The sequence below is a fragment of the Chlorocebus sabaeus genome, chromosome 21, assembly GCF_047675955.1.
Source record: "Chlorocebus sabaeus isolate Y175 chromosome 21, mChlSab1.0.hap1, whole genome shotgun sequence".
In the NCBI taxonomy this organism is placed as follows: Eukaryota; Metazoa; Chordata; class Mammalia; order Primates; family Cercopithecidae; genus Chlorocebus; species Chlorocebus sabaeus.
In genome coordinates this window covers 122,496,092-122,523,181 of record NC_132924.1, presented here as the reverse complement: position 1 = coordinate 122,523,181, position 27,090 = coordinate 122,496,092, and the positions used below count along the sequence as shown (strand labels likewise).

The following is a 27,090-nucleotide window of genomic DNA, read 5'->3' as shown; positions in this document are numbered from 1 at the left end:
GACTCCCCCCGCGCTCCGCAGTCCGGCCAGGGTCGCGGGGTCGGCCAGGGTCGCTAGGTCCTCCCGTCGGGCCCTGCGGGCGGGGCTGGGCGGGGCGGGGCGGGGCCGCGGGCAGGCGGGCGCCGCGCCTGCCGTTCGCCTCTCGGGCTGCAGGTGGGGCTGTGCGGCCGCGCTGCCTCCAGGAAGCCTCACGGGCCTTCGTCGGCCGGGCCGCGGCGCCGGCTCCCAGGATGCAGTGTGGACCGGCCGGGCGCTGACGGAGGCGGCGCGACTGCGGGCGGCGCGGCGCGGCGCAGGGGCAGCCAGCGAGGAGCGGCGGCAGAGGCAAGGCCAGGCAGGCGCCGCCTGCGGAGAGCACCGGGCGGCCGGGCCTGCGTGGTGCCGCGCGCGGCGGCGGCGACGACTTCCTCCGGGCCCGGGCGGGACAGCGCAGGGCCATGGCCGAGGCGGTCGCGGCTCCGGTAAGGGCGACCCGCGCGCGCACGGACTCGTGGCCTGGGGCCCCGGGCGGCCCGGGCCCGGCACACGGCGCCGCAGGCCCTGGGGAGGGGTTCCGGGGTCCGGACCGGACCACTGGGCCTGGGGCTCCCGCGAATGGGGCGCAGGGTCCGCCGGGGCCTACTGCGCCCGTCGGCCGGGTCCCCACTCTGAGCCGAGCCCGAGCGCTGGCGGAACGGTTGTCCCCGCGCCGGGGCCGCCCCACGCCAAGTTCTTTGGGCCCTCCGGGGCTTCCTGCCCCCGCCCCAGCCGCTGTCCCCTCCTTCTGGGTGCCCCCCCCACCCGCGGCTCCTTTCTCTGCCTGGCGCTCGGCCTGTAGGTCCCTCTCCATCTCCCCCGCAGCGGCCTGGTGGCACCTGGGAGGTGTCCGGCTTCGAATCCGCATACACCGACACCCACTACGTGCGCAGCTCCCTTGGGTCGGCTCGGAAGGGAATATAGAGCCAGGCACTTGAACAAGCCCTGTTGAGGCGTTAGTCTGTCCTCACAGCAAGCCTGTCGAGTGGGTACTGGTGTTAATCTCTGTCATACAAAAGAAAAACCCGGGGCCTAGAGAAGTTAACTTGCCCAGGATTACCCAGCTGGGAAGTGTGAAAAAAGACACACAGTGGCTCCGTGTATTCAAGGACCAAGCAGACAGGTACGCAGGCAATAATCGTGCAAAACAGAAAGGGGTGAGTGCTGGCGCCCAGGTGGAAGCTTGCGGTGGGCTCCCGGGGAAGGAGCGTCAGGGGGCCGCCTGGTACCGCTGTCCACCCCTCCTGGCCTGATGCTCTGTGCCTCTGTGATTTGAGCCGGGATTTTAGGGAAGGCTAGGATTTCTGGCCCAGCTAGACCCGTGGTGCTTTCAGGGAGGGAGGAGTGCCTGGGCAAAGGCGCAGAGAGACGGGACAGTGCAGGGCGTGTTCAGGCACAGAAAGGAGCCCATGAGCCTGGAGAAGATGGTTTTGGTTTGAGGCAGTGGGAAAGGAGTCTGCAGAGAGAGACTAGGAAGGGGCCTGCATGGCTGGACTTCATCCTGCGGGTGGGCAGTGGGTGAGGGATCCGGCTCCTCTTACCATCAGCTCCTCTCAAGCAAAGAATTTCGGCTTCCTGGCAGGAGTCTAAGGACAGCCCCACATATTCCAGCCACCAGACAGTAAGAAGCTGGGCTGGAGTGAGCAGCGCACAGTCGCCACCTCTCACCACATAGTGTGAAGGCCTTACACAGGGTTTCCTGGCCCCATCAGAATTGTAAGAAAACCATGCACCTTGTTGTCCATCTGTAAAAGACTAATATTTTCTTAATAAAGTAGTTTATGCAGAGGTCCCTTTCATGCCACACAAAGACCGTAATAATGCACGTGGAGGGTGGGGAGGATTTCAGTGGATGGGGAGCTGGTGACCAGTTGAAAGGAAGCTTCTGGAGTAAACTCTTGGCGTCTGGGATCACGTGACAAGGATTGATCTGAGAAAGGAGAGGTGAGGGAAGGAACAGTGGCCTTAGGTGGAGGGTGGACTCAAGCCCAGAACCAAGCCAGCCCACCCAGGTGCTGCGGGACCACCTGCTGCTTGAGAGCAAGACTCCCACCCACATTGGGGTTTTCGCCTAGAAACAGTTCAGCTTGTCCAGAACCTCCCAGCCTTGAAGACCCTTTAGAGTCCTACCTTGTTTGCGTCCTTCTTCCCTCCAAATAGTCTCTTCAGCACTGTCCTAGGCAAGTTTTTTTCTGCCTCTGCTCAAACTCTCCTTTTGTCTCTGTTTTTTGAAGTGTCCATCCACGTTCTAGTTCTCAGTGACTTTCTCTAAGTGAATCCACACTGGTTTCTAGCAGCCACTTTTTCATTTTGGAAATAGTCACCGACCTTTTGTTGAGGAATTATTTTGCAGAATGTTGTAAGGAGGCGTTGATCCTCGTTGATCTCAGGTCCCGATACCAGGAGCTCCTCTCTGCCCTGTAGGCCCCACATTCAGATGTAGGTGGCTCAAACAGTCCAGCTCCCTACCCAAGGCAAAATGTGCCCATTCTTCCTTTTCCCAGCTGTCGGTCACTGATACACCATGTGAACATTTCCAATGACAGGGAAGCCCCTCATCTCTAATTAAGATGGTTGCTGCCCATATACAAGTCTAACTTTGTGGCATATGTCCATTTTCCTCACCAGGCTGCAGGGTATGTCACTATTCCTGGTACAGCTACAAAAATGTCGGAGGCCATCGTTTTTACCTTGAGCGGGTGGGACTTGGGAAAGAGAAAGAACCTTGTATGGCTCATGCAGTGTCAAAAATCTCTGGACTGATGGAGATTTGATGTCATGGGGATTTTAGCTTGTGGGGAGGGGCAGATGGGAAGGTGACAAAATGAGACTGTCCTGGGGGAAGAGGAACTGGCCATTATATTTTTATGTTTATTAAAAGAGGACATGAGATGCTTTAAAAAAAAAAAAAAAAGAAAGAAAGAAATTGAGCAATACTTTTGTTTGTGCCGTTTCAGTGAACCAGCTGTTTTTTTTGCTGGGTCATCATCAGTAGACAGTTCCTGTGTAATCATGAGGGGAGGTGCAGGCTGGGCTCTAGTAAATCTGCAGTTTACCATTTCTCCACTAAAATGCCCAGCAATGCTAAGTCACTGTTTACACAGCAAAATTGCACTGGGTACCTGCCATGTGTCAAGAACTGTGGTATGAAAAGATGCAATACCATGTTCAGGGAGCCACAGTGTAGGCGTGGGTAGGAAATGACTGTGTAGGGTGGGAAGCACCGTGAGAAGCGTCTGCATTGTGCTGCAGAGGCCTGGAGTAAAGGCATCCACCCAGACATAGACCTAACATACCCAGACAGGTGATTGCCAGCCTGAGGTCTGGCATGTGGTACGGGATAGCCCCGCTTGTCCACACATATTAGTGAGAGAGGGGCTCAATGAAGTCAGTGGGTGGAATGAATGATGCCGGTTTCTCTTTTGTTTCTCAAAGATTTCTCCGTGGACGATGGCAGCCACGATTCAGGCCATGGAGAGGAAGATTGAATCGCAGGCTGCTCGCCTGCTTTCCCTAGAAGGTCGAACCGGGATGGCTGAGAAGAAGCTGGCCGACTGTGAGAAGACAGCTGTGGAGTTCGGGAACCAGCTAGAGGGCAAGTGGGCCGTGCTAGGGACCCTGCTGCAGGAATACGGGCTGCTGCAGAGGCGGCTGGAGAATGTGGAGAACCTGCTGCGCAACAGGAACTTCTGGATCCTGCGGCTGCCCCCAGGCAGCAAGGGGGAGTCCCCCAAGGTAGCCCTGGGATTCCTTGGGGTTGGGGAGGTCAAGTGGCCAAACCCGTGAGCGTGTGGGTGAGCGAGTGTGACACTTGTGGTTCTAGGTGCCCGTGACGTTTGATGATGTGGCCGTGTATTTCTCCGAGCAGGAGTGGGGCAAGCTGGAGGACTGGCAGAAGGAGCTCTACAAGCATGTGATGAGGGGCAACTACGAGACACTGGTCTCCCTAGGTAAGACCTGACACTCATTTCTCTGTTAAATAGGATTTTGCAAGTCCTCAAACTTCTCCTTCCACATAGTTGTTTTCATGACAGTGATATGTAAATCACCAAAAACACTGTTGACTTTGCAAGTTGTTATCTTTTGTGAAAGATGAGCCCTGGGTGATGGAGTTAAAAGCTCCCTTCTCCTTGTGTTGAGTTTCCCAGAATGCCAGGCTGGCAAAGGCGGTGGCTTCTCTCCTACGCAGGCCCAGGGTGTGGACCTTTCTGTTCTTGCTGACTTGGAGCAGGAAGGCCCCTTCTGCTCTCAGATCCAGTCTGTAATTGACTCACATTAGAGAAAGACTCTTTCTTTCAGCCTTCTCCTAGAGACATGCGTGGCCCTTATGGCAACTTGCCTCGAGGTCAGTGGAGAACATGGGCAGACAGTGCTGCTTGCAGCAGACATTGTCTTCACGCCTCAGAACTTTGCTTCCCTCAGCCTGCGGGGCTACTGCTGCTCTCCTTGTTTGATCCTGCCCAGGAAGGGCCCGGACTGTTTCTTCCTGGGCTGATTTCCTCTTCCCGATGGTTTCTGTGTGACCCTGGAGCCGAGGGCAGCGAGGCCTGTTAGAGAGGACAGGAGCAGGTGCAGATGTGAGGTTATGGTTCGTCAGCACAAGTGCACTGCTGTGTAACATGCGTGCTCTGCAGCAGTTTCTTCACCCCGGCACTGTTGACATTTGGGACCAGGTGATTCTGTGTGTCGGGGGCCATCCTCTGTATTGTAGGATGTTCAGCAGCAGCCCTGGCTTCTACCTTCCAGATGTCAATCACCTTTCCCCCAGCCCTGGGCACGACAACCAGAATTGTCCCCAGACTTTACCAAATGTCCCCTGGGGAGCAAAATTGCCTGCGGTTGGAAGCTCCTGCTCTGTGACAATCAAGAGATTTCGTTTCTAGACCATTGTTGGTTTTCCGGGCTGAGTGTTCCCAGCTCTGACTGGAACGTGGCAAAAACTAACCTTCTGTCTTTCCTCAGACTACGCCATCTCCAAGCCCGAGGTCCTCTCCCAGATTGAACAAGGGAAGGAGCCCTGCCACTGGCGCCGCCCTGGCCCCAAGATTCCAGATGTTCCTGTGGACCCGAGTCCAGGTAAGGGCTGGGAGAAGGCCAGGGATGCCTCAGGTGATATGCGGGAAACAGAGATGGGAAGGCCAGAAAGGGTGTGATCTTTCCAGAGAGAGCCGAGGAGAAACAGGAAACTTACAGGTTTTATGTCTGAGTTTTTTATAGTTGAGTTTTAATCTCTAACTTATTCAGCTAATGCTCCAGAAATGAACACTTTCTATCAGGGAAACAGGTGGCAAACCTAATCTTTTAGGAAGAGACAAAGGCAGGGAACAGGATGAGGGGTGGGAGAGGAGGACACCAAGAGGGAAGGCAGGAGCATAGTTGACCCTTGAACAACGCAGGGGCCAGGGGCAATAGCCCCTGGTCCCACGCAGCCAAAAATCTACGTATAACTTTTGACTCTCCAAAAAGTTTGCTAATAGTCTCCTATTGACCAGAAGCCTTATTGATAATACAAACAGTCAATAACACATATTCCGTATGTTCTATGTGTTACATAGTGTATACTTACAATAAGCTAGGGAAAAGAAAATGTTTCTAGGAAGATCATAAGGAAAAGAAAATAGGCTGGGCGTGGTGGCTCACACCTGTGATCCCAGCACTTTAGGAGGCTGAGGCAGGCAGATCACGAGGTGAGGAGATCGAGACCATCCTTGCGAACACGGTGAAACCCCATCTCTACTAAATATACAAAAAATTAGCTGTGTATGGTGGCGGGCACCTATAGTCCCAGCTGCTCAGGAGGCTGAGGCAGAAAGAGTGGTGTGAACACAGGAGGTGGAGCTTGCAGTGAGCCGAGATTGTGCCACTGCACTCCAGCCTGGGCGACAGAGCAAGACTCTGTCTCAAAAAAAAGAAAAGATATTTACTACTCATTAAGTGGAAGTGAGTCATCATAAAGGTCATCCTCATTGTCATCTTCAGATTGAGTAGACTGAAGGAAGAGGAGGGGTTAGTCTTGCTGTCTCAGGCGTGGCAGAGGCAGAAGAAAATCCACTTAGAAGTGGACCTGCATAGTTCAAACCCATGTTGTTCAAGGTCAGCTGTATATTGACAACAAAATTAATTCAAAGCTTTGCAAAGAGTCAGCCTTGCCTCCAAGAACCAACCTTAATTTAAACCCATAGCAGTTGTAGAACATACACCCATTGGTCAGCCTTATGGTTCAGTATGATTAGAAGCACACATTTATTTAAGGTGAATCTGGTTACCAGATATCAGTGTCTCAGATTTCCCTGGAGCCAGTCAGCACCTTTGAAAGTTAAGGGAAGGACAGGTGGACACAGGAGAAAAACCAGATTCCTAAAGTGAAGACCTGCTGGGTCATTTGACCACGGAGACCACATCTCTGCAAGGCTCGACCCCTGATTCCTCCAGAAGACCCGCCCTTGACCGTCCCACCTGCCTTGGTTTTCGCTTTCGTCTGACACTTAAAAAGGTGGTGTTCCACAGAGGCCCTCCTGTGCTCCACTTGTGTGAAATTAAATGCATCCCCCATGTTCATCATCTCACGTCAGTCAGATTTGCACTTTCCTAAGGGCAGAAGCATGTTCCGAGCTGGGCGCTTTGCTAGTCGTCATCAGGACATTGACAGTTTAGTTCTACAGATGTATTTTGAGAATTTTCTAGGTGTCAAGGACAGTGCTGAACGCTAGAGGACAGAAAGACAGCTGAGAACACACACTATTGGGCTGGAAAAGAGGGTTACAACCCATGTGCGTCCAGCTTCCCAGCCTGGGTGGGAGGTTCTGGGTGGGTGGGTTTCGTTGTATTTACACCGTGTGTGGAGGCTTCCCTCACTTCCACAGCATCATTAAACGAGAATAAAGAGGGACCTCGAAATATGCTGGTTGCTGGTAAGACCCCGTAACACTCTCTAGCTGCATCGTACGATGTTCAGCAGCTCTACCTGAATGGTGGCCTCTACCCACCATTAGACAAGATGAGTAGACACAAACTCCACTGTCCACCTTGAGCCTGTTGGCAGGGATTCTGTGTGGCCTTTATCTCTCTCCCCTTTGTCTGAGAAGCCAGGACTCCCAGCTCATCCCTTGCCACATCTGGCCTTGCCCATCCCTTGTGAGACCTCACCTCCCCTTCTTACCTCCTGTACATCCCACTGAGCCTTGTGGGACTCAGGGCTCAGCAGACCACGCAGGTCCTGAGTGCTCCCTGCTCGGACTGAGCTCCAGGGGACTGCAGCCCTCTGAGTGCTTGTCATCCTCTTCCCTGCCTCCCTCTAAGCCCAGGCCCACCGGGGACAGGGTCCTGACCCCTCAGATTGTGCCTCTGCCAGCCTCACTCCCTATCTAGAGACCCTGCCTTTGGGTCTCAGGCCTTGTCTTTTTGCTGCTTCTGCAGACCTTCCCTCTTTTCTTGTCACTCTTCCTGCCCTCAGTCTTGGCCATGGCAGCCTCCATGCGGATGGTCCTGTGCCCCCTCCACCCATCCCACAGCCATCTGTGACTGTAATGACAGTGACTGCACCACACCCACCATCTCCATCTCCAGCACACCACTCCCCAGCCGCCTCCTGCCGTCCCTTCAATTCCCTGTCTGGTGTCCTGATTCCAGCAATTTCCAGTCCTTCAAGACCTGCAAGCCACCAACCCTGCTGCCTTTTCACTGCCCTAGCTCATCCTCATTTCCCTCCATGCCCACCACTGTGGTTCCCCCTTGCACACAGCCTCAGCGCTCTTACCCCTGTTTTGGTCATTGTATCCACCTGTGAAATCCATTGGTGTGCTGCACCTGCAGCCAAGCAGCTGCACCTGACTGCAGAGAACCAGGTAAGCTGGCTGCTGGTGTCACATGACATTCACAACCAGCGACTTCAGTGGGTGCTCTGCCACACAGTCACACTGTGTCTCCTTAGCCCAGGGGCCAGCAAACTGTGGCTGAGGGCCAAACCTAGCTCATCTGTTTGTGTATGGTGCACAACTGAGAATAGTTTTATATTTTAACCCTTTTTTTTAAATTAAAGAGAAACACACCACTCGCACAGCCTCCCCACGCCATCTGCCTGCACCTGTGCCCCCTTCTCTGCCTGTGTCACGCCTGTGACGGCTAAACTGTCAGCCCTCCAGCCAAAGCCCTCCTTCAATCTGGTGCCAGATCCTACCTCATGCCACCTTCTCAAGGGCAACACAAGCAATCCTGCCTTGACCTCTACCCCTGCAGCCCCTGCCCGCTTCTCTGCTCTCCTTTGTGGCAGAGCCCCTTGGGGACATCTGCGCTTGCTGTCTCCTGCCCCTTCCCTCCCACTCTGTTACTTCTTCCACCGAAACCTCTCCAACCTTGGTTACCAGGGCCCTCCATGGTGCTGAAAGGTCTGTCTTCTTACTTGGCCTTGTCCCCTCTGCTCTGCCACCTAGGCCCATTATCTCCTGCTGAGGTTGTCACCAGCCCCTTTCCTCCTGCTCTGATCCCCCAGAGTCTCATCTCAGCCCAGCAGAGTGATCCCTTTTAGACCCAAGTCGGACCCAAGTCCTGGCTTTCCATCTGACCTGCACCGTCGGCTCACCTCCTCCACTTTTCTCTCACTCTGCTCAGCTGCACCATCCACGTTGCTGTCCCCTCTGCCCTGTGCCAGGGCCTTCGCAGTGCCCTCTACTGGGAGTGCTCTTTAGGCAGGTCCCACCTGCAGGCCTTTCCTGTCATCGGTACTGCAACCCCTCCCCACCCAGGACTCCAGGCCTCCTTTCCTGCTTTGGGTCTTCCGTGTCAGACAGCGTCACGTCATATATATGTTTCCTATTTATATATTCATCATATGTCAGGTCTCCATTAGAATGTCAATTTCAAAAGTAGAAAAATTTTTATCTGTTTAATCATTCTAGGACCCTAGAATATTGCCTAGTAGAGAGTAGGAATTCAATAACTATTTGCTGAATGTATGCTGTTTCAAAATTTAAAACGTGTGTGTGTGTGGTGTGTGTGTGTGAAATAATGTATTTCTGATACCATTTAAATCCCTTTTTAGGTCCCCCAGGCCTCCCTAGGGCAACCCCTTATCCTGAATTTTCTGTGTTTATTCTTCCTATCCACATTTTGAAACGTCTGCTCTGTACTTTGGTAGCTGTAAACAATATATAGTATGGTTTTTTTGTGTTCTGAAAAATTACATAGATGTTGTTATATTTATCACTCATTATTCTGTATTTCAGACGTATCCATGTTGATACATGTAGATCAAGTTCATTCCTTTTAACAGATGGTTAATATTCCAGAAGCAACTATATTGTAATTTATTTTCCATTCCTCCACTGGTTGGCACTTAAGCTTTTTCTGATTGTTCACTCACAAGCAATACTGTAGTGAGCGTTCTTGCACCTGTTTCTTTGTGCCCCTGTGGGGATGCTACTCCAGGAAACAGATCTAGCAGTGGCCTCACCACGTCGTAGGCTTGATTTCACCTTTTCCGCTACTGTATGGCCCTCCCTGGGGTACCCAGTGCCAACAGGTGCTCCTAGAACTTGCTTCCTAACATCTTTGCCCAGTTTCCATAATTACATTTTTGCCAACCTGATGGGGGTGAGATGGCCTCTCGTTTCAACTTGTATTTTCCCTACTGTTAGTGAGTATGTGCACTCTTTTTATATGATTATTTGGCCGCTTCTCCAGTGAATTGTCTTCTGTTTTTCTGTTGAGATATTCCTCATTTTCTTATTGATTCAGGGCTTCTTTGTATGTGTTCTAGATACGAATCCTTTGTCTATTATTTGCATTACAAACATTTTCTCCGTGTTGGTGGTAGGTCTTTTAACGTTATAGTTCTTGTATGCAAGTTTTCGCTGTTGAAAGAGTCAGACATGTCAGTCTTTTCCTTTATGATCTGTGCTTTTTCTGTAGTAAGAGATCCTTGCTTACCTCACTCAAGGTCAGAAAGATATTCTCTCTTTTTTTATAAATTTTTAAAAGTTTTGCTTTTCAAATTTAAGTTTTTAATTTATCTAGAATTAAAATGTGCGTAGCTTGCAAGGGAGGGTTTCAGTCTTTCCTCCGACAACGATGGTCTGATTTTCCAGCAAAGTTTGCTGAATGTGTTAGCTTTTCTCCATTGATTTGTGATGCGATTCTGTCCTGAGCCAGTTTCTGCATGTGCACAAGGCTGTTGCTGGGTGCTTTCTTCTGTGTCATTGGTCTCTTTGTCGGTCTCTGCACCAACACCTTGCTCTTTTAGCTTCATAATAAACCTCGATATCTAGTAGACTAATCTTTCTCTACTTGTTGTTCAAAAAATTGTCTTGGCTATTCTTGGATCTTTGTTCTTTTATATGAATTTTGGGATCTGTATGTCAAGTTCCTAAGAAAATCCTGTTGGAAATTTGATTGGAATTGCATTTACTTTACAGTCTAATTTCTGGAGAATTGCTCTCATGACAACATTAGCCTTTCTCATCACTGGAATACTCATTTATTGAAGGCTTCCTTCTATGTGCCTGAATAAGATTTTACAGTTTTCTCCTGATAGTTGTTTTTCATTACAAATGGGATTTTTACAGTTTATTACATGTATTAATAGTTATTGCAGGTGTACAGGTATGCTGTTGACTTTTATTTTAAAAAAATCTTGCTCTCATGTCTAATGGTTTGTTTCTTTATATTCTCTTGGATTTTTTGTGTAGATTATTATATCCTCTACAAATCATACAAAGATTGTGTCTGCTTTTTAACTTTTTATAACTTTATTTTTCTGGTTGAGCAGTTTGACTAGGACATTGTTGAATAGCAGCAGTGATCGTGGCATCCTGTCTGTGGACAAGATATATTTCTAGAGTTTCAGCCTGAAGTATGATTTTTGCCTTTGGCTTTTGAAAATACTGTTAAAGACATTTCTTTCTAACCAGGCTACCCAAAAGTTTTTATTGCAAACAAGTGTTATATTGTATCAGATGCTTTCCTTTTTAAAAATATTATGTTTTCTTTCTTTAAAAACAGCAGTCCCCAACCTTTTTGGCACCAGGGACCAGTTTCATGGAAGACAATTTTTCCACCGATGGGGGACCAGGAGGATGGTTTGGGGGTGAAACTGTTCCATCTCATAAGAAGGGAGTGTGACCCAGACCCCTCACATGCACAGTTCACAATAGGGTTTGCGCTGCTGTGAGACTAATGCCACCACTGATCTGACAGGAGGCATAGCTCAGTCGGTAATGCCAGAGATGGAGAGTGGCTGTAAATACAGATGAAGCTTCACTTGCTCGTCTTCCAGTCTTCCACCCACCCCCTGCTGTGCAGTCCCGGTTCCCCGGGGCATGGGGACCCCTGTTTTACAACATTGTTACTGTGTATTGTATATAACAACAAACAAGATACATACAGAACAAAATTCATGTGACGTTTAGAGATGAGTAGTAAACCCGTATTCCCAACACCCAGGATGAGAGAGAGACCACAGGTTGAACGTCCTGGACCCCCGTCCTTCCCTGATCACACCCCTTCCTTCCTTTTATAATGTACATAAACTGAAAATTCAGAAATAGAGTCCCTTGCCTTTCTTTATATTTTTATTCCCTCAGTATGTATCCTAAGTAATACATTTGGTTTTACCTGCTTTTGAACTTTTTATAAATGGAATCATACCACATATGTTCTTCCTTAACCTGGTTTTCTCATTTGCCGTTATGTTTTTGAGAGTCATCTATGTTAATGAGCTGTAGCTCATTCATTTTCATGATTTTCAGCACTTTACAGTTTTGTATTTTATGACCATAACACAATGTATTTATTCCTTCTACTGTTGGTGGGTGTTTGTGTTGTTTCTTTTTTTTTTTTTTTTTTTTTTTTTTAGCTGTTTTTGCTGTTGTGAACATTCTTATGCATATGTAAAAGTTTCTCTAGGTGTAGATCCAGGAGTGGAACTGCTGGGCCATAGGAAAGAAGAGACACGTGTTCAAACTTTTCCAGGTGATGTCAAGTGGGGATACCGGCTGGTATTCCCAGGAGGGCCTGGGGGTTCCAATTACACCTTATCCTCACCAGCCTGGGAAATGCTGTTTTTATTTCTGCCCATTTGGTGTGAGGGAAATGGTTTAAAATTTATGGTTTAAAACTTGGATTTTCCTAATTAATGAGATTGAACATTACATCCTCTATTTGTGAGCTATTTGTGCTTCCTCTTCTGTGAAATGTGTGTTTATGTCTTCTCTGCATTTTTTTAAGTTGTTTTTTGTTAATAGAGTCTTGCCCTGTTGCTCAGGCTAGAGTGCAGTGGTGCAATCTTGGCTCACTACAACCTCTGCCTCCTGGGTTCAAGTAATTCTCCTGCCTCAGCCTCCCAAGTAGCTGGGGATACAGGTGGGCATCACCACGCCCAGCTAATTTTTGTATTTTTAGTAGAGACAGTGTTTCACCATGTTGGCCAGACTGGTCTTGAACTCCTGACCTTAAGTGATCTCTGCCTGCCTCGGCCTCCCAAAGTGCTGCGATTACAGGCAGGAACCACTGTGCCTGGCCTGTAAGTGTTCTCTACGTATTCTAAATATTAATCTTTTTGTCAACTGTGTGTGTTGCTGTTATCTTTTTCGTTTGTGGTATATTTTAAAGAACAGATGCTTTTCATTTTAAAGTTCTTAGATTTACTAGTCTTTCCTTTATGGTTTATCCTTTTTGTGCCTTAAACAATTAAGAAATGTTTACGTTCTTCAATGCTGTAGCACACCAGTGCACCTTCTCATATTTCCTACTAAAGGTTTTCAGAGTTCATCTTTCATGTTCAAGTTCTTCATCCTTCAGAAATGGACTTTTGTGGTGCCCTGAGGTGGAGACCCTGCTTCTTTTTCACTGCACTTTGGCTCTTCTTTCCCTTTGCTCTTTCAGATAAACCCTCAAATTGCCTTATCAAGTTCCATGAAAAATTCCAGTTGGGGTTATGGTTGCAATTGCATTCCATCTATTAACATTTTGGAGAGAATTGACACTTTTACTATATTCAGTCATGTTATCTGTGAATGTCCTAAGTCACTCCATTTGGTTTGTCTATAATGTCACAGTGAAGTTTTATATTTATATTAAGGTCTTGGACATATTTTATTAGATATATTCCTAGGTTCTTTTTAAAAAAAAATCACTTTTGTCAGTGGTATCTTTTTTCAAATTGCATTTTCTGTTTGTTGCTGTTGGGGACTTGAGGGCAGAGAATACTCCTCTCTAAATGCTTTTTCTCCCATCACAAGAGCTCATTCCAATGTCTCTGCCCTTTATGCAGAATTATGCCCTGAATTATCAGTAATAAAAATAGCTTAGCCTCACCTGTCTTCCTTTTTGTTTTGTTTCTGTGTTTAAGACCCTTGATAAGGAAGAAAAATTGTAATTGATAGGCTTTCTCAAAAACTTCACAGTATTAATATATAAAAATGTAGTTGTCTTTCATTTATTTAACGATCTAGGAACCCTACTAAAATTTTCATTAATGCTAATAACCTTTCTATTAATTGTCTAATCCTCAGATTTTCTGAAAAGTTAATCATATCTATGAGTAATAATTTCTTTTTAAATATTTATGGGTTTTTTTTCTTGTTTTATTGTGTTGACTTGAGAACTCCCAGAAAATCCTTAAATAGAAATGATGATACCAGGTATCCTATTGGTTCATGATTTTAAAGAGAACACTTTTTAACTTTTCACATTGAGTGTAATATTTGCTAAAGATTTTGTTTACAAATATCCTTTATCTGGCTAAAGAAGTTTCCTTTGTCTATGGTTGGCTAGGTGTTTCTAACAGTAATGACTTGAATTTTATATAATTTCTTTTGGTATCCATTGAGATGATTATGCGTTTTTTTCTCCTTAACCTGCTAGTAAGGCAAATTATGTTACTTTCTAATATTGAACCAACCTTGCAGTCTTGGAATAAACCTAACTTTGTCATGATCCTTTATGTACATTGCTGTATGCTAATTATTTTGTTTAGAAGTTTTGAGTCTTTGTTCATGGAAAAGATGGGCTTGTAATTTTCTTTTCTCAGACCATCTTTGTCTGGTTTTGGTATTAAAAATATGAGCTATGATGTATTCATTCTGTTTTTAAATTTCAGAGAGTTTTTATAATGTTGGAGTTATCTATTCCTTGAATGTTTAGTAGAAAACACCAGTGGGGCCACCTGAGCCTGAAGTTTTCTTGGTGGGGAAGATTTTTTACTACCGATTTAATTTATTTTAGTTATAGGACTATTCAGGTTTTCTATTTCTTCTTTAGTTTTGGCAGGTTGAAATTTTTCTAGGAATTTGTCAGTTTCCCCAGAGTTTTCACATTACTTGGAATAACATAATATCCTCTATATCTTTTAAATCTCTGCTACATTTATCATTATGTTCCCTTTTTCATTCTTCCAATTGGTTGTTGGTGCTGTCTCTCCCATTCTCTTGATAATCTTGCTAGAGGTGAATTGGTTTAATAGTCTCTTCAAAGAACCAACTTTGACTAACTATATTCTATCTTTGTCTTCTCTTTTATTAGTTTATGATACTCTTATATGTATTATCTCCTTCTACGTTTGAAAAGGTTCTTAAATGTTATTTATTTTCTAATGTCTTGCATTGACTGCTTAACCCATTAATTTTTGACCTGTATTATTATTATTATTATTATTTTTACACGATGTCTCGCTCTGTCGCCAGGCTTACAGTGGCGCGATCTTGGGTCACTGCAATCTCCACTTCCCAGGTTCGAGCCATTCTCCTACCTCAGCCTCCTGAGGAGCTGGGACTACAGGCACAAGCCACCACACCCAGCTAATTTTTGTATTTTTAGTAGAGACGGGGTTTCACCATGTTGGCCAGGATGGTCTCAATCTCCTGACTTCGTGGTCTGCCACAGCCCCCCAAAGTGCTGGGATTATAGGCTTGAGCCACTGCTCCTGGCCCCTGTGTTTTCTTTTTTAATATAAACATACAAGGCTATAAAATTTCCTCTGAGTACCATTGTAGCTGTAGCCCATACATTTTGATAGACAATATTTTCATTAATATTGGGTTCCAGATATCTTCTAATTTTCATTGCGATTTTTTTCTTAGACTCAGATTATTTAGAAAGCAATGTATTTTAAAACTTTAGTATGTATGGGAGTTACTGATTTCAAACTTAATTATGTTGTAGCTAGAAAATGCAGTGTGTAAAATACTAGTCGTTTAAATTTTGCTGAAGTCTGTTTCATGACATAGAAAGTGTTCATTTTTCCTTAATGCTCTGTGTAGCTTAAAAAGCTTGTGTTTTCTGTGTTTGGAATCTGTTTCGGTCCCTTTGATCAGGTTTATTGGTAGAGTTGGTCAAATTTTATGTAACCTTTAGTTAGCTAGACTTATCAATTACAGAGAGGTACATCAAAATCCCCCACTGCAAAAATGGATTTGCTCATTTCTCCCTAGAGTTTTATCAGTTTTGCTTTATTATTTTGAAGCTATATTATAAGCTTAAAAAATTAGAGTTATTGGGTAGGCGTGGTGGCTTACGCCTATAATCCTAGCGCTTTGGGAGGCTGAAATGGGTGGATCACCTGAGGTCAGGAGTTTGAGGCCAGCGTGGCCAACATGGTGAAACCCCGTCTCTACTAAAGATACAAAAAATAGCCAGGCATGGTGGCACACATCTGTAATCCCAGCTACTCGGGAAGCTGAGGCAGGAGAATCGCTTTAACCTGGGAAGTGGAGGTTGTAGTGAGCCAAGATTGCACCATTACACTCCAGCCAGTGTGACAGCAAGACTCCATCTCAAAAAAAAAAAACTTTAGAATTATTTTATCTTCCTGGTTAGTTTACTATTATGGAGTAATGCTTTTTATTTCTATGAATATTTTTACTTTTAATGTTTATTTCATGTGATATGGTATAGCTAAATCATTTCTTTACATTTTTCTGGCTTAGTACATCTTTCTTTTACATTGCTTCTGCGTCCTTCTGTTTAGGTATGTCTCTTGTAAACAGCAGATAGCTGGGGGATTTGTTTGGTTTTAGTCTGATAATCTTTACCTTTACCTGTTAAATATTCAAACAGTAACCACTATCCACATGTAGCTACTGAGCACTTGAAATGTGCTGTAAGGATAAAATACATACCACATTTCAAAAACCATGTACAAAAACAAGCCATGTGTACAAAACATGCATGTATAAAATATAAATCATTTTATATTGATTTTGAAATAACATTTTCAATATCTTGGGCTAAATAAAATATACTGTTAAAATGTATTTCACCTGTTCTTACTTTTTTAACATGACTACCAGAATACCTAAAATTAGATATGTGGTTCACATTCTTTTTTCTTCTTAGCTCTGGTCTAGACCATTTACATTGATTATGGTTATTAGTTTATTTGGATTATTTTCTACCATCTTAAACTGTGCTGTTAATCTTTAGTTCTGCCTTTTCTATATTTTTCCTGCCCCTCCTTTGGGAATTATTCATTTAGGTTTTTTCCTTTTCAAACTTTTGTTATTTTTAATTAATTTGACAGTTAATGTATTCTATTTCTATTGTTATAGAGGAGTCTTTAGAAATTTTTTCTTCCTTTAGAAGTTATTTTTTGTGGGTCTGATGGTAATGAATCCTCACTTTGTGTGTGTATATGAGTTTATATATATTTATATGTGTGAAAATATCTTTATTCCATCCCTATACAGTGAGTCCTCTGTATTTATGTGTTCCACATTTGTGGATTCAAGTAACTGCACATTTGAAATATTCAGGAAAAAAGGTGTCTACTAAACATATACAGACTTTTTTCTTGTCATTCTCTGAACAATACAGAGTAACAACTATCTATATAGCATTTATGCCGTATTAGGTATTATAAGTAATCTAGAGGTGATTTAAAGTATACAGGAGGATGTGTGTGGGTTATATGCAAATACTACACCAGTTTATATAAGAGACTTGAGCATTGTGGATTTTGGTATCCATGATGTGCCCTAGAACCAATCCCCCACTGACACCAAGGGACAACTGTAGTGGAAAGACATAATTTTAGCTTGAGTGTTATTTTCTCTTAGCTTTTGAAGATAATTTGCCCCTTTTTTCTGGCTTTTGTTGTTACTATTGAGAATCTGCCATCAGTCGAATCAGGATTCCTTTGTGGATGATCTGCATTTTTTCTTTCTCTGCTTTTAGGTCTCTGTCTTGGGTGATCTGCAGTTTTACTACAATGTGTCTAGATGTGGATTTATTTTCTTTTATCCTGCTGTAATCACTAAAATGTTTCACCAATTTGGGAAAATGTGTTATCTTCCCTCTTTGAATTTTGCCTTGCCCCCTTTCTCTCTAACCTTTTATTCTAGAACTTTTTCATATTATCCTTTATAACTTCGAACCCCTCTTTATATTTTCAGCTCAGTTTCTATGTTGAAGTAGAAATTTTTTTTTTTTTTTTTTTTTTGAGACAGAGTCTCGCTCTGTCGCCCAGGCTGGAGTGCAGTGGCTGGATCTCAGCTCACTGCAAGCTCCGCCTCCCAGGTTCACGCCATTCTCCTGCCTCAGCCTCCCGAGTAGCTGGGACTACAGGCGCGCGCCACCTCACCCGGCTAGTTTTTTGTATTTTTTAGTAGAGACGGGGTTTCACCGTGTTAGCCAGGATGGTCTCGATCTCCTGACCTCGGGATCCACCCGTCTTGGCCTCCCAAAGTGCTGGGATTACAGGCTTGAGCCACCGCGCCCAGCCTTTTTTTTTTTTTTTTTTTTTTGAGATGGAGTCTTGCTCTGTCGCCCAGGCTGGAGTGCAGTGGTGCGACTCGGCTCACTGCAACCTCCACCTCCCGGGTTCACTCCATTCTCCTGCCTCAGCCTCCCGAGTAGGCTGGGATACAGGCGCCCACCACCACGTCCAGCTAATTTTTTGTATTTTTAGTATAGACGGAGTTTCACCATGTTAGCCTCGATTTCCTGACCTGGTGATCCGCCCTCCTTGGCCTCCCATAGTGCTGAGATTACAGGTGTGAGCCACCGTGCCTGGCCAAGGTTGGAATAATTTATTCTATCTTCTAGTTAGTTCACTATTCACCATTCAGTCATTTCCATTCTGTTGTTTAACCTACACATTGGATTTTAAAATTTCAGTTATTGGCCAGGCACAGTAGCTCACACCTGTAATCGTAGCATTTGGGGAGGCCGAGGCTGGCAGATTGCCAGAGCTCGGGAGTTCGAGACCAGCCTGCAACACAGTGAAACTCCCTCTCTACTAAAATACAAAAAAACTAGCCGGGCCCGGAGGCGTGCACCTGCACTCCCAGCACTACTGGGGAGGCTGAGGTAGGAGAATTGCTTGAACCCGGGAGACAGAGGTTGCAGTGAACCAAGATTGTGCCACTGCACTTCAGCCTGGGCAACAGAGCGAGACTCCATCTCAAAAAAAAAAAAAAAAAATTCAGTTATTTTTGTTACCACTCTAAAGTTACATTTGATTCTTTTTCAAAATTTGGTCAGTTTTGATAGTCTTGTTTCCTTATACTTTCACTCCCCTTTTTTATTTCTGTAAATAATCTCATTGATTATTTGAAAGCTATGTTTAAAATGCTTTCCTCCTGAGAATGTGTATGTGTTCCTTGGCTGGTCATCTGATGCCAGTGCAGACTTAAGACCACTTCAAGTTACAGTCTTGACCTGGAATTTTTGGACCACAGTGGCCCTCCTGAGTAGCTGGGACCACAGGGGATGCCACCATGCCTGGCTAACTTTTTTAAAAAAAACTTTTTTTTTCCCCTCTGTGGAGACAGGGTCTTCTATGTTGCCTAGGCTGGCTTTTTTTTTTTAATTTGAGACAGGGTCTCACTCTGTCACCCAGCCTGAAGTGTAGTGGCGCAAACATGGCTCACTGCAGCCTCAAACTCCTGGGCTCAAGAGCTCCTCCCACCTCAGCCTCCCAGAGTGCTGAGATTACAGACATGAGCCACTGTACCCAGCCTACTCAGCAATTTTAGATATTCCACATTGGGAAGAATTTCTGTTTCTTTGCCCATCTAGCCAGCCATATGTCAAAAATAGAAGAGCTAAATGTTGTTTTTACATCTGTTGAGATGATTATTGTTTTTGCTATTAATCTTAACTTTGTTCATTATATTTTCTAGTATTATCCTTGAGCTCTCAGAATAAACCCAATGTGTTCATAATATATTATGTCTTTTTCTTTTTTGAAAATATATTGCTGGGTTTGATTTGTAATTCTTTCATTTAGAATCTTTGCATATCTGTTCATATATGAAATTATTTTTTAAATTTGTTCATATACGACCCCTCTAGTTTGTGCAACAAAAATTGTATTAGCCTCATAAAATGAGTTGACAGATGTTTTCTCTCAACATTTGAAGATATTCCATGATCTTCTGATACCCTAGTTGCTGAAGAAAATCTACTCTTAGTCTGAATGTTATTATTGTCTCTTGGGTACCTTTTAAGATTTTTCCCTTTGTCTTTCCTATGGTTCCATTTCACATGAATGTTGTCTAGGTTTGTTTGTTTTATTACCTACTTGGGAATTGGTCTGTTGCTTCAAACTGTGGACTTACCCAATGCCATCAGTTTTGGAAATTTCTCAACCATTATTTCTTTACCTATTGCCATTACTCATTTCTCCATTCTCTTCTTCTGGGATTTCTACCAGCATGTGTTGGAATTTCTCATTCTATCCTCCATGTCTCTTAACTTTTTCGTATTTGTCATTCTTTATCTCTCAATGTTGTACTCTGGATTATTTCCCTGGATCTCTCTCCCAAGTCATTAATATTCTCTCTAGCTGTGTTCAGTCTGTTGTTGTTGAGCCAGAGCCATCCATTTGAGTTTTTCATTTCCATAACTGCCTCTGTCATTTGTAGAATGTTGAGTTCTTTTTCAAATCTACCTTTTTCAAAATAATTTACTGTTCTTGCCTTAAAGATTCTGTTCTTTATCTCTTTGATGATCTTAGACATACTTAGGTTACTGTATCATTCAGCCTCTCCTTTTTTTCTGTAGTTCTTGGGAGTGAACTCTGCCATGACTATCATGGCCATTTGGCACCTCTTCTGTTTTGTAAGTTTTAGTTTTTCTTCTGGTTTTAGTTTTCCCTTAGGAGCCCCCTGTGGACTGCATTGTGTGGGTGCCCCTCGGAGGCAGATCTGCATTTGCCCATGCTGGGGCCTCCTAAGTTGCCATGGCTGTCAGCCAGTTTTTCTGTGAATTTCTCAGTTTATGGTGTCTGCCCGTGTGGGTAGTGTGAATTCTGTGTGGACATGGGATTCCAAGTTTTTATGGGTTTCTTTCCCACACATAGCCCTGGACAAGTAGGCTGCTTCCTGGTGGCTCCCGCAGGCAGATGGAGTTTTCCTAGTCCCCATCTCACAGACAGGCCATAGCCTATGGCTCCTGGCTTCAGGCAGGTGGCTCGGCCACACTCCCAGCCCCACATGGACATGAAAGCCCAGCCCCTAAGGCCTGTATCCTATTCCAGCAACTCTAGGTCGCTTGCCTTCCACTGTACCTCTTGATTGGACTTTGTGTGTTCTCTGTCATTCTTACCTCTGGGATCTTTTCTTTTGCACTCACTTAAATATATGAGGGGAGTAAGGTTTTGGGGGGGCTTGGGGTTCACTTTTGTCCAGGATTTCTGTGTTTCAAGTGAGGGCAGGCCATCCCCAGGGCAACTCAGTCTCCCCCTGGACTGGCAGCCTAGCCCTGAGAATGTGCTTGTGTATTCTTCCCCTCCCCCACCTCACCCTTTCCTGCCCTACCTGCATTCCCAATACCATGTGACCTCAGGCTCTGCCCTAGGCCCCCATCCTGTTTGCTACTGCCTGCCTTCCCACCAGGCTCTTTTGCTGTTGGACCCTTGTAAGGCCCCTGTGTCTACCTCTCCAGCTAGGTGCATGTCTGCCCCAGACTTCTTGGGGCCGTGATGCTGTATCCTCACACTTGCTCCCTTTCCTAGGCTCGGGGCCCCCAGTTCCTGCCCCAGACCTCTTGATGCAGATCAAGCAGGAGGGTGAGCTCCAGCTCCAGGAGCAGCAGGCCCTGGGCGTGGAGGCATGGGCAGCCGGGCAGCCAGATATCGGGGAGGAGCCCTGGGGCCTCAGCCAGTTGGATTCCGGCGCAGCAGACATCTCCACGGACGCCACCTCTGGTAAGTGGCTGAGACAGGGACATAAGGAATGAGTTTCAGGGATCACAGGAGGGACAGGGGAGGGCTCGTGGCAGCATGGGGGAGCTGTGGGCCCTCAACACTTCCGACCTGACAACTTTAGAAATTTTCCCATTTTAAGGTGGGACTGTACTGAAGGACTTGTCTCGAGCCTCTCTCAGGTCGTAGATGCTGTTCCTGGGCGTCTCTCTGGCCCTGTTCCAGTGGCCCCTGCATAACCGTGCGGCTGCTCCTCTTGCCCCATCTTTGGGCATTGAAGTCACTGGCTGCCTCTATTCAAGACGGGCCCGTGTGAAACACAGCTTCCCAGTGCCTCAGAGTGGGGGACAAAAGAACTGGGATCACTCAGAAAAGCCCCCAGTGGGGAGGACCTCAGAGCTTAGCCTACTCTCCTCCCCAGCAGTCTTCTGTCCTCCCCATCCCTCCCCTAACCCACAGGCTCTGTTCTCCCTTTACCCACAGGCTCTGTTCTCCCCTTATCGCAGGTGTCCATTCCAACTTTTCCACCACCATCCCACCCACCTCCTGGCAGGCGGATCTTCCTCCCCACCATCCCTCTTCAGCATGCTCGGACGGGACCCTGAAGCTCAACACAGCAGCCTCCACAGAAGGTACGGGTGGCAACAGGAGGAAGGGAAGGGCCATGCTTGCCTGTGGGGAGTACCTCCGTCCAGGCGTCCCATTTTCATTGGTGAACTGCTCTGAGCTTCCAGCCAATAGACATTAGGGTGTCTGCACTCTTATGACCCTTTGCACATTCTGTTCTCTATCTCCTTCCCAAATCATAGGCGTCCGCAGCCCTTCTTGAGGACATCCATGTTTCAGTCTGTTGCTTTTTCATATGGTGTCAAGTGGTGTATTCTAATAAGCTGATCGATTGAAGGATATACCTCCTCCCCAGGCTTAAGCAACTGTGGCTTCTCTCTGGCATGGAAGAAAACAAAACTGAACTGAAACCACTTCTTAGATATTGGTACTACCAAAGACAGGTGTCTGAAAGCCGATTTCAGAAGAACTGCCACCAAATTTATCTGTTAGCTTTCTGTTTACTTCTGTCGTAAAGCCCAGTCACCTGTTACTTTAATAACGTCATATTTTAGCACCCAGAACACGTGCTAATAGCCAAGATCCCTGATGTGAAACCTCAGAATGTGAAGTTCAAGTACACTTATATAAAATCAAACACATTCTTATTCAGTAATATTTTTATCATTAGCTAGTGGGTCCATTTATTGAATGCTACTGCATGTCAAATAGCTCACTAAGGCACTTTCAGACATGTCATCTGGTTTAATCCTCACGCCTGTGAAGTGGGCATTCACAGATGAGCTGTGGGTTAGGAACTGCCTGCAGGCCACAGCTGCTGTGTGGCTGAGCTGTCTGAACCTCCATTCCCTGCACTGCGGTGGGGCACAGTACCTGCAGCAGTCCAAATTCCTTTCTGAGGATCAATTAATGCTTCGCCTTAACAACCACACTGAAAAATGGAACCTGGGGAGCAGATATGCTGGTGGCTTTTCCTGTGGTGAAGGTGCCAGAACACTGGTGTCCTCGGGTGGGAGGCTGCCTCACAACCACCAGGCTGCTCTGCTGAGCTGCCCTCTGGGCTCAGCCACGAGGGCCTTGGTGGAGTTCATGTGGCCAAGCAGCTGCTGAGCAGTGATGGTGGCAGATCGTGGCTCGCTCAGCAGGTGAGGGACAGGTCCATATCTGTCTTTTTGTCTTTCTCAGCAGATGTAAAAATTGTAATAAAAACAGAAGTCCAGGAAGAGGAGGTGGTGGCCACACCTGTACATCCTACTGACCTAGAGGCTCACGGGACCCTGTTTGGACCAGGCCAAGCCACACGGTTTTTCCCTAGTCCTGCCCAGGAAGGAGCCTGGGAAAGCCAGGGCAGCTCCTTCCCCAGCCAGGACCCTGTGCTGGGGCTGCGAGAGCCCGCCCGGCCTGAGAGGGACATGAGTGAGCTTAGCCCTGCTGTGGCCCAGGAGGAGACCCCTCCTGGGGACTGGCTCTTCGGGGGGGTCCGGTGGGGCTGGAATTTCCGGTGTAAACCGCCAGTGGGCCTGAACCCGAGGACGGGGCCCGAGGGGATTCCTTACTCCTCAGATAATGGAGAGGCCGTCTTGGACCCCAGCCAGGCCCCGAGGCCCTTCAACGAACCCTGTAAATACCCTGGCCGGACCAAAGGCTTTGGCCACAAGCCAGGGCTGAAGAAGCACCCCGCGGCGCCCCCCGGGGGCCGGCCCTTCACCTGTGCCACGTGTGGGAAGAGCTTCCAGCTGCAGGTCAGCCTGAGCGCGCACCAGCGCAGCTGCGGGGTGCCCGACGGGTCGGGCCCTGGCACAGGCAGTGGCGGCAGCGGCGGTGGCAGCGGCGGCGGCGGCGGCGGCGGCAGCGGCAGCGGTGGGGGCAGCGCACGGGATGGCAGCGCCCTGCGGTGTGGGGAGTGCGGCCGCTGCTTCACGCGTCCTGCGCACCTCATCCGCCACCGCATGCTGCACACGGGCGAGCGTCCCTTCCCCTGCACCGAGTGTGAGAAGCGCTTCACCGAACGCTCCAAGCTCATCGACCACTACCGAACGCACACGGGCGTGCGGCCCTTCACCTGCACGGTCTGCGGCAAGAGCTTCATCCGCAAGGACCACCTCCGCAAGCACCAGCGCAACCATGCGGCGGGCGCCAAGACCCCGGCCCGAGGCCAGCCACTCCCGACGCCGCCAGCACCACCCGACCCGTTCAAGAGCCCCGCCTCCAAAGGACCTTTGGCCTCCACAGACCTTGTGACCGACTGGACTTGTGGCCTCAGCGTCCTGGGACCCACCGATGGCGGGGACATGTGAGCACCACCAGCCCCGTGACCCCGGCTGGCCGCACGTGTAAAAAGCCCCGTGTGCAGGCAGCAGGGCGGCGTGGAAGCTTCAGGCAGACGCGGGACGGGGAGAACCCAAATGTCCAAGTTGCTGAACTGATGATCACTGGAGAAGGAGAAACTATCCACCAGGACAGCTGCCACCTCAAAACCAAGTAGAATTCTCTGTGAAATGGGAGCGCTGTAGAATTTTAAGTAATTTAATTGCAAACCGGTTTTTTTTTTTTTTTTTTTTTTTTTTTTAATTCTTGAGGAAAAAGCTGGAAAATAGTAATAGGGCCATTTAAATTTTGTAGGTACTTTTGGTTTTCAGGGCTTGCATTTCTGTCACTATGTCACTGAGTCTGATAGTGTGTTGGAAGGTTAGCCAGTTGGGGACCCCTGGCCCACTGACTCCTGGGGATGGGGTCTCGTGGGCGCCCCTGCTCTGCCCAGGTGGGCTGAGTGAGCCCAGAGCACCAAGCCCTTGGGCAGTGAGGGCCATTGGGTCCCTTGGAGCACACCTCAGCGCAGCAGGAAGGTCCCCTCCAGGAATAGCGGTTGCATTTCCCAGCTTGCCTCTCCTGAAAAGGTCCCCCGAAAGTGCTGGCCCCAATTTTCTCTATTTCAGGCCATCTGCAGTACCTGTCCCAAGGGTACCTGGTGGTGTCTCCTAGTGTGTGACTCCTCGGTCTCATAAGGATGAGTTGTCAGAAATCACAGCATTAGGTCTGGAGAGATGGAGAAGCTGAAACTGGGGAGCTGCACCACCCCGGGAGGAAAGCCTGGCCACCCACCCCCACCTGGGGCTGCCTCCCATTCCGTGAGATGCTTCTGTCTCCTGTTCACTTTGTGTGGTGGTTTCTCATTTTCAAAATGCATCTCATTTGATCATTACTGTGACCTTGGGAAGCAGCAGGACAGGGATTTCTTTTTAGAGGTGCAAACCGCTCAGAGGGGACACACCTCGGCCTCTCACTGTGGGTACACATGGTGTGCCATGAGTGGGGAAGAGCAACAGACGAGATGTCTCATCCTACTGGAACATCATTGTGGGAAAACAGAGATTTCCAGGTTTTCCCTCTTAAAATATTTGTCCCACACCGACAAGAGTCCAGTCACCAGGCCTCGAAGGAACTTCTGCTTGTAGCAGCCACCTCCCCTGTGCCCTAGCCTCCTTAGCATGTGCACTCTCAGACCTGTTGGGGGCACTTGGAGGGCCCAGCTCATGAGACTGGGTATAGGGGCCAAGTGGCTTGTTCAGTCCAGCATCTAACATCATAAAGGTGGGCCCAGATTTCTTAATTCGACCACAGTGCTGTTCCTACCACACAAATATCCATTCCTGTTTTGTTGAAGCAGCCACTGGTCCTCTTGTCTCCCCTGCAGAGGGAGGGACCTGGCAGCGCCCATTCATTCAGCCCCCTCATGCATACTTTTATTAGGCAATAGACTAGTTAAGAAAATTGTTTCTATGTACTGTATATTTTGTACCTGTTTACACTTCTAATATTGATATAACTGATATTTTGAAAAATAAGAGAAAACGTCCTGTTAAAATAAAACCTAACCAGCACCAAGACAGTTTGTTGGGTTCCATTCCTAGGCTTTGTCACTGATGCCCCCAAACATGCCCTCCAAGGGGCTGTCCGGTCAGCTTTCATAATGCCCTCCTTCTGGGCTTGGTCACCTGGACCCAGACAGGTGACTGACCTTGAGAACTAGGAATGGAAGATTCCAGAGAGATTTGACTCTGTGAAGAGAAACTGACATTTAGAGAGAGAATCAAAACACATCAAATCACTTTCCAACAGGATATAAACATAGTTTATGTCATTACATTGTGTATGATTTGAGATGACATACATGAAGTTAGGAAAGTCTGGGAGAAAAATTGCAGAGTATCCAAGATAAATGGATGTTGGATGCTTTCTTCTTGCATGTTTTTGGGGTTTTGTTTTGTTTTGAGGCAGAGTCTCGCTCTGTTGCCCAGGCTGGAGTCTAGTGGTGTAATCCTGGCTCACTGCAACCTCCGCCTCCTGAGTTCAAGTGATTCTCCTGCCTCAGCCTCCCAAGTAGCTGGGATTACAGGCACCAGCCACCACACCTGGCTAATTTTTGTGTTTTTAGTAGAGATGGGGTTTCACTATGTTGGCTAGCCTGGCCTCAAATTCACGATCTCAGGTGATCTGCCCACCTTGGCCTCCCAAAGTGCTGGGATTACAGACGTGAGCCACCACACCTGGCCTCTTGCATCTTTTCTTGGCTGGGCATGAGGTGAAGAAAGGATCGTGATGCCTGTAGTTGTAATCCAGGTCTTAGAGCAAAGTCTAGCCAATGGCAGTTGAGCCAGGCTAGCACCCATATTCCCATCAGCCAGAGTTAATAATCATTACCATTTTATCTCGAGTTTTCAGTCTTCTGTTTTGGTCATAGCCTTTTTAAGAAAATGAAAATGTCAAATCCACCTTAATTTTTGCCACAGCGGGCATGGGAGACGATCTGCCCTGGCTGCTGTGAGGATAACTGGGGATGGGAACGTGCTGCCCTCCTTGTCAGTCCTGACCTCTCTGCTGTGCTTCTGGTCCATCTGCCCCCTGGCTGAGTCTGGAATAGCCTCTGGTGTCTGTCCAGCTTGGGGCACCTCTTCACCCCATACCCTCCCCAGTGATCTTGTGTGTTCTCACACTCCCTCTCATCCACACACCACATGCAGAAATCTGGAGTATTGTGGCCAGAACTGGTGCATGGTTTCCTAAATGAAGCACTCCTTGGTCTCTGGTTTGGGTGCCTCTCACCAAGACAGAGAACACAGGAGCAGGTTTGGGCAGGGGAGTTGAGTTCTGCTTCATACATCCAGAGGAGGTGCCCAGTCAGTTGCGAGGGAGACCAGACGAGTACCAGTGAATGAGAGGGCCACCACTCCCCAAGGACTTCCTGGGAACCCTTGCACTACCACTGTCCCAAAGCGTCATGCTTGGCCAAGCACAGGGTTCCTTTCCTCTAGTAGTTTCCTGCTGCTGCTGCTGCTGCTGCTGTAACAAATGATAAGGAACCTAGTGGCTGA

General features: G+C 47.2%; 1 protein-coding gene and 1 long non-coding RNA gene across 7 annotated transcripts in view; one reads left to right on the top strand and one right to left on the bottom strand.

Annotated features, from left to right (window-relative positions):
- LOC119621550 (uncharacterized) overlaps window positions 1-2,857 on the bottom strand; it is a 41,542-nt gene extending 38,685 nt beyond the window's left edge. The window contains exon 1 of the long non-coding RNA XR_012090459.1: window positions 2,146-2,857. This is a non-coding gene — a long non-coding RNA (uncharacterized lncRNA). The remainder of the gene's footprint in view (window positions 1-2,145) is intronic.
- On the top strand, window positions 151-25,605 carry ZNF746 (zinc finger protein 746). Of its 6 annotated transcripts, none has more exons than XM_007983374.3 (7): window positions 151-461; window positions 3,451-3,750; window positions 3,884-3,965; window positions 4,978-5,091; window positions 20,963-21,154; window positions 21,658-21,783; window positions 22,907-25,605. In XM_007983374.3, exons 1-7 carry the CDS (start codon window positions 438-440, stop codon window positions 24,013-24,015), a joined length of 1,947 nt encoding a protein of 648 aa, XP_007981565.3. In that variant the 5' UTR covers window positions 151-437; the 3' UTR covers window positions 24,016-25,605. The 6 variants fall into 6 exon arrangements, with proteins under 6 accessions (XP_007981565.3, XP_007981564.3, XP_007981560.3 ...); XM_007983373.3 differs by having other exon boundaries at window positions 22,904-25,605; XM_007983369.3 differs by having other exon boundaries at window positions 3,839-3,965.
- The last annotated feature ends 1,485 nt before the right edge of the window (window positions 25,606-27,090 follow it).